This window comes from Acartia tonsa, chromosome 7, assembly GCF_053477335.1.
Source record: "Acartia tonsa isolate MP-2025a chromosome 7, ASM5347733v1, whole genome shotgun sequence".
In the NCBI taxonomy this organism is placed as follows: Eukaryota; Metazoa; Arthropoda; class Copepoda; order Calanoida; family Acartiidae; genus Acartia; species Acartia tonsa.
In genome coordinates, this window is record NC_137266.1 from 45,060,276 (window position 1) to 45,066,740 (window position 6,465).

At 32.2% G+C, this 6,465-nt stretch overlaps 1 protein-coding gene across 1 annotated transcript; it reads right to left on the minus strand.

Annotated features, from left to right (window-relative positions):
- Positions 1–884: 884 nt before the first annotated feature.
- LOC145324569 (uncharacterized) lies at positions 885–5,344 on the minus strand. The gene is made up of 6 exons (XM_080167151.1): positions 5,329–5,344; positions 4,655–4,737; positions 3,941–4,044; positions 3,369–3,483; positions 2,629–2,691; positions 885–1,634 (listed from the first exon to the last, which is right to left on the minus strand). The coding sequence occupies exons 1-6, from the start codon at positions 5,342–5,344 to the stop codon at positions 1,518–1,520; spliced, it is 498 nt and encodes a 165-aa protein (XP_080023277.1). The 3' UTR covers positions 885–1,517.
- Positions 5,345–6,465: the final 1,121 nt, after the last annotated feature.

Sequence of the window (6,465 nt, forward strand, 5' to 3'; positions counted from 1 at the left end):
CCAATAACCTGCTAAAAAGCAGTCTGACCGCTAAGGATGCTTTATATTTAATAAGCTCAAAACTGGGGTACGTGGGAATGTTGATAATACGTTTCAGCCCTCTTTCGAGAAAATCACGTTTCCACCACTTCGTGTATAACAGACGTTTGGGGAATTATTGAGTAGCTTTGCTTCTAAAAGTCATACTACCCAGATATAAAGCGACTTATAAACCCTATTGAACATATGATCTTTACTTTGACAAACTGATGCCTTTATCAAATGTAAAAAAAATTTCTTTTCGTAAATTAAACAAGCCCTAAATAAGTTCCTTTACTAACAGTAGAAATCTCTACAAATTAAAATAAAATAAAATAAATAGCTATGCAAAATTTGGTAGGTAAAGAAGTTGCAAATTTTTTTTATTGAGTGGGGGATATTCTAAATTTTTCTAGGGAAGATTTCTCTTGGAATGGTGTAGTATCCTTCACAACAATAGTTATAACCCTTCCCTGAAACTATGAGAAGCTTAACTGTAAATGAGAACCATATCAGTTAAGCGGTTAGGTAGATCTTACGCCATACACATACAGACAAACATCCTGTTACTGCACAATCACATATATTGTAAGAGAAGCTTTGCTGCAAATAACTTAAATATAAATTCATACTTAACTATATAATATATATTTCTTTTTATACAAAGGTTTAATCCTTATATTACATAAACAAAACGAACTTTATCAAAATAAAGCTAAATAACGATATAAAAATAAAGTCTGAATATAACACTTTAAACAAGCTGTTGAAATGATTCGTAATATTTTAATTCCTTTATAAAGTTTATCTTTATCTCTCTAAATTCTAGATATTTTTCCAATCAAGAATTAGATACCTACTTTTTAGGTATAAATAACAGACAAACGCATATTATATAATTGTCAAACAATAATAAGGCCATTAAAATAGATGAAGACGCTGAAAGTCGCTCAATGTGACGTCATAAAAATGAGGGATTATCCATCTCTTTTTTAGGGGTTTTCTTTCCCACTCCTCCTCCCTCATTTTTATGACGTCAGAATTTTTTTTTGAAAGACTCCGTGTAAAAAGTAACTTTGTTATGACGAGTTTTAACCAACAAGAGGTAAGGCAGATAAACAGATACTTAATCAGCAAATTATTTCAGTCTCAATACTTGAAGTTGACAAATGCAACGTATTTACATTAAATTTTAAAATTGGTTAAAGAATTTACATCGTTACATAGTCAAATGTTTTGTTGAAGTCAAGAAATACAAATAAATACCGGTCAAAACTTATGATTACTTTAACAAAATGTTCTTGTTACCCAATTCATCCTACATTGAATGTCGATAAACATACTAGAGTCTTCTTCGAAATAGTTTTAGAAGATTTTTCACACTTGGCAGAAGTTTGAAATAAATAAAAAAAAATAGAAAATACTTAAAGAGAAGCATTTTAACACGGCGAACTTTTTATCACGTTTTAGGAAATTCCATTTGGAATGAGATTAATCAATTAAAACTTGATATGACAAAGGTGTTTGATGATAATGTCGAAATCATGTTTATTAGCCATGATAGCTTGTCTCAAGTTCTCCTTGTCTGACACACTGCCCACTGCATTCTTTCTCACCTAAATAATTTTACGAATGAGGCCAGGTAATGTTTCCACTGCTAACAAAAAGCATTGATAATGTTTAACACAAGGTTAAAAATATCGCAGCAACATAAGTAGCCGTGGCCGATTTAGATAATGGCTACGTAGCTGTGTTTAATACAGTGTGTTTTTTTTTATGAGCACTTTTTTGAAAGCAATTTTACCCCACTTATAGTTATCAGAATTTAATGATTAATGGCTTATTTTCTTCGTTTTTTAAGGGAAATTATAAAACAACAAAAAAAATTACAGTTTTTGTTGAAAAAGTACAGTAAAGTTGAAAATTAAAAACTTAGGTGTCAACATATAAAAATGGTTTTAGCGCATTTTTCTTAAAAAATGGATTTTCTGTAGTCAACTTTGGGGGGCCAGTACTCCCTCCCTGGTTGAGATATGACCTTCAAACTTTGATATGTTCTAGTACATGTCCTTTATAGTATCTGTATACATTTATAGCTCTATATCTCAACTTTGAAGTGTTTAGCAGCCATTCTTGCAAAAGGTTGATTATTTGAGCATAAGAAAAATGCGCTAAAACCATTTTTAGATGTTGACACCTAAGTTTTTAATTTTCAACTTTACTGTACTTTTTTTCAACAAAAACTGTAATTTTTTTTGTTGTTTCATAATTTCCCTTAAAAAACGAAGAAAATAAGCCATTAATCATTAAATTCTGATAACTATAAGTGGGGTAAAATTGCTTTCAAAAAAGTGCTCATAAAAAAAACACACTGTATTATCAATACTTTAATGTTTTATGTGGAAACATTGACATTTTAATAAGCACTGGAAATTTTTAGCGATTCCCATGTTTTTCAACGTTAAGAAAAACACAGAGAAAAAAACTTCGATCTGAAAAACATTAAGAAATAAATGCGTTGGTCTTAAATGAGGTAGACCACCTAACAATAGACTTAACCTAACCTAAGAACCTTATTATTATCATTTATTATATTATATCTTATTCTACCTTTTTCCAAACTTTACTGTACTGCGGATAGATTTTCTCAAGCTTCTCGCATCTTTCCAAGATCTTGAAAAAATAAATAATGTTTTTGAGAATAAGTATTTTGCATATCATCATTGGGAATGTTCATTAATTTTTCGGCCATTGTCTATTCCCTCGCTGGACTTGATTGTTAATACTGCATTTTAATCGTAACGATGGAACATCATATATTTGAGGAAAAAATGATAAAGAACTCAATTACAAAAATATTTGATGTCTTGTATGACATCAAAGTACCTAGGTAATCAAAAGATTTGAGTCTTAAATATAAATTTTGGTTTGATAAAATATCGACTTTTCTATACATATAGCAAATTATTTCTTGTAAAAGGTTTTATCATAACCAATGTTATGTCTTCATGAAAGCTTCCAGTTTAATATGGAACAAGGAGGACAACATCCATAAAAGCGAAGCTCTAAAACAGTAGGACAAACGACTTAAACTTGTAGAGTGTCAGAAGTTCAGAACTGAAAAAACAGAATAGGACTTAATTACAGAGATGCTTCACTTTTAACATTGTACCTGGTTGTAATAGGAATCAGAATTCCAAAAATCAATGAATAGAATAATTTTATCAAAAAATTGTTGTTAAAAAACAACATGTTTTAAATGGACATATGGAATTTCTGGTAACGATAAAAATCCTAAGTCGTACCTAACTGTAATAGGAATCATCATGCAAAATTTGAAAACAATTAACCTCAAATAAGCTGGCAGATTCAAACTTAAAACTGTTGCTGGCCAGAACATTCACAAAAAATGAACCCAGGTTTTCTATTAATTTCTTGTCTGCCTCTATCTCAGATGGAAAATATCTGGAAGAATGATTACATTAATAAATGGGATCTTTCACCAGATTTTCATACTCTCTAATAAAGAGTAACTCGCAGCGGGCTAAAATAATAAAACCCTTGTACCCCACCCTCTCTCCTCCTTCTGGATGAACGAACTGACGAATAATTGACTCCCATGTTAGCAACCTAAATTGACGAAAAATTTTTCCTGTCATAATAACCTCGTACCTATATTTTATATTAATTTCTTAAATAATATGTTAAATCATAAATTAGAACTTACAACTAGCTTATAGACAAACAATATCCAATAAGCGGCTGCATCCCTGGCATTTAGGTGATACGTATAGAAGTTAAGGGGGGGGGGGGGAGAACGCAGAAAATTTCTACAACAATTCATTATCTTTAAGATCCGTATCAGACAAACGAACAATCTTAGTTATATAGTGGCTTTGATAATAAAAAATGAGACACTCACCTGTGGTTCAATAAAAAAGTATCCAGTATAACCACGGGATCAGTAGAGATGGTTTGCAGTTGTGCATTTTCCAGCTTCTCAAATACCTTCTTAACAGCTAATCCCTGCAATTGAGGAAGATGTTTAGTTTTTTTTCTCTTTAACAGTTAATAGTAGTAATAGTTTTGTTCAACATCATTCGGTGTGTACATCAATGTATCGCCAATTGTCTTATCCCAGAATGTGAAGAAATATTTCAATTTTTCAAATAAGTACTTTGTAATATACACGACAATTTCAGGCAAAAATATATCACTCTACCGAATTTGACAAATGTCGTTTTCAGAGAAAATGGTATTTTAAACGAGTTTGATTTCAGTAGTATAATAGATATATTGTTTTTTTTTTTGTTAAAGATCTACCGCCTGTTAAAAATTCAAGAAATTCCAAATATCGTCCAGACATTTGCATTGCAGTAGAAAAAAATCTTTGAAAATAGAGGTGTAACCCACAGAACTACCTTGATCCAGTGTTGGGGGCCTTTTCGTCTGCTGGCAGATTGCTCGGATTTATTTTTGTAGCGACTAGGCTGTGTTAATATTCCCTCACTATTAAAACACCAACTGAAAGTCGGCACAGGGACATACAGTTATTAAACCCCTTTTCCTCTCTTGCAATACAGATATTTTTTCTTCAAAATATAGCCATATTTAGAGATAATATTATATATGAAACCTTAAATCCATGGATAGGTAGTTTGAGAACTTGTTGTACAGATACAAGCTGACCGGGAGTACATCTGCTGCTGGAGACCTGTCCTTTCAAAATAATTGTGAAAAATTAAGGAGATGGAGAGGACAATGGGCTGTTTTAATGACACTTGTCCCCAAAGTATCATAAAAACCTTTTCTTATTCGTTGGCTCCACAACCTCAGAGACTTTTAATGAATTTTGATTGGTTAGTTCAAGTAACAAAAGCCATTTAATTGATTTCATCAATTTTTATTTATAAGGTTGATATTAGATTTCACATTTAAACCGCCGTTTGTGGACACTAATAGTAAAGACAGGAAACTTGGACACGAGTTTTAAACAACAATTCAAAATATATGACATACACTTTTACACAAACAAATAATGAAGCATACAAAAGTATTAATAATTAACATCTACGGGACATTCTTTGCTTGATAAAACCAATCCACATTACTTTTCCTGTGAATTGAAAGCTGAAGAACTTGGCCTGTAACCTCTGACTGTGAACCACAGATTAGGAGAACCATTTAAATTTCTTTTTAAGGAAGAACTAGATCCATAGATAGACATGTACTTCCTCGCATTTAGAAACCTCTCATTTCACCCACATTAAAATTTTAAAAAAAATATATTAGATTTCCCCATCCTCCAACCTTTAAAATCACTCATTATTGCAAACTCAAAAAAGCTTTGACGTCCTTGACTAGAAAAAGGTAACCATATGCCTCATCAGATAACTACTGACACGAAACTGATATAGGAAATTTTCGTCTTTTTTGGGCCCTGGCATTTATTTCTACTCACATAGGGGACACAAAGAAACTAAAAACTATGATCTTTCAGTTTTGACGCAGCTTTGGATTGAGATTGACGCAATTTTTTTCTAGGCACTATAGGTAAACAGATTCCTATAAATTAAACTAGTTGATTTTATTGAACAAAAAGACAATAATCCTCATAAACTTGTACAAGTTTTTCTCTAAATCTATTCCTATAGTCTTGTAATTCGTATCTACATCTGACAGAATCTTGCAAATGGCCGGAGACTTACGCATCAGCAGCGCCTAATATAAACAAGACTATTTTCCATGAAAACTGATACCTTTTTGAAATAAAAACAAAAATAGTTTTTCATAAAAACTGATGCCTTTTAAAAATGTTACTGTACCATCGTGTAAAATGTATGTTGGGCTCTACTCTTCAGGGAATATACCTACTGGTCCTGGGATGGTTTTAAGCTATTTTCTTGGGGGGTGGGACACCCCCAAACCTCCCATAAAATGAAACCCCCCCCCCAAATTTTTTTTTTCTTTTTAAATCTAAATAACACAAAAATAGGTTGATTAAACCTCTTGGGGCAAAGCCCCTAGAGGCTAGGGGCGAAGCCGCTAGTATTAATGTACAGCAACCTTTCTCTCTAAAATGACCATATAATTAATAAAAAGGAACATACGAATGATGAGCAAGCACTAGAATTCATTTGGATTGGTAGAAAAAGTGAAAACTATATGCCCCTATCAAAAAGGCATTAGTCACTTCCCTTTAGTTACAGAACAAAACATGTCTTGTGCCAAGTGGCGAACCACACACTATCAAATTTTCAACAATTTCGAATGGAATTAAATTGCTGAATCACAGCCCCCAATTTGTACCTTGTCTATGCAGATGTTATAATCTTCTGCTTCAATGATTATCAACTCGCGTTGATGCGCTCCTAAAGAGTCATCAGGATATTCTTGAGGAGGATATTCAGGTGATAAAAATGGATGAATAAAAGAGTGTCCAGTCTC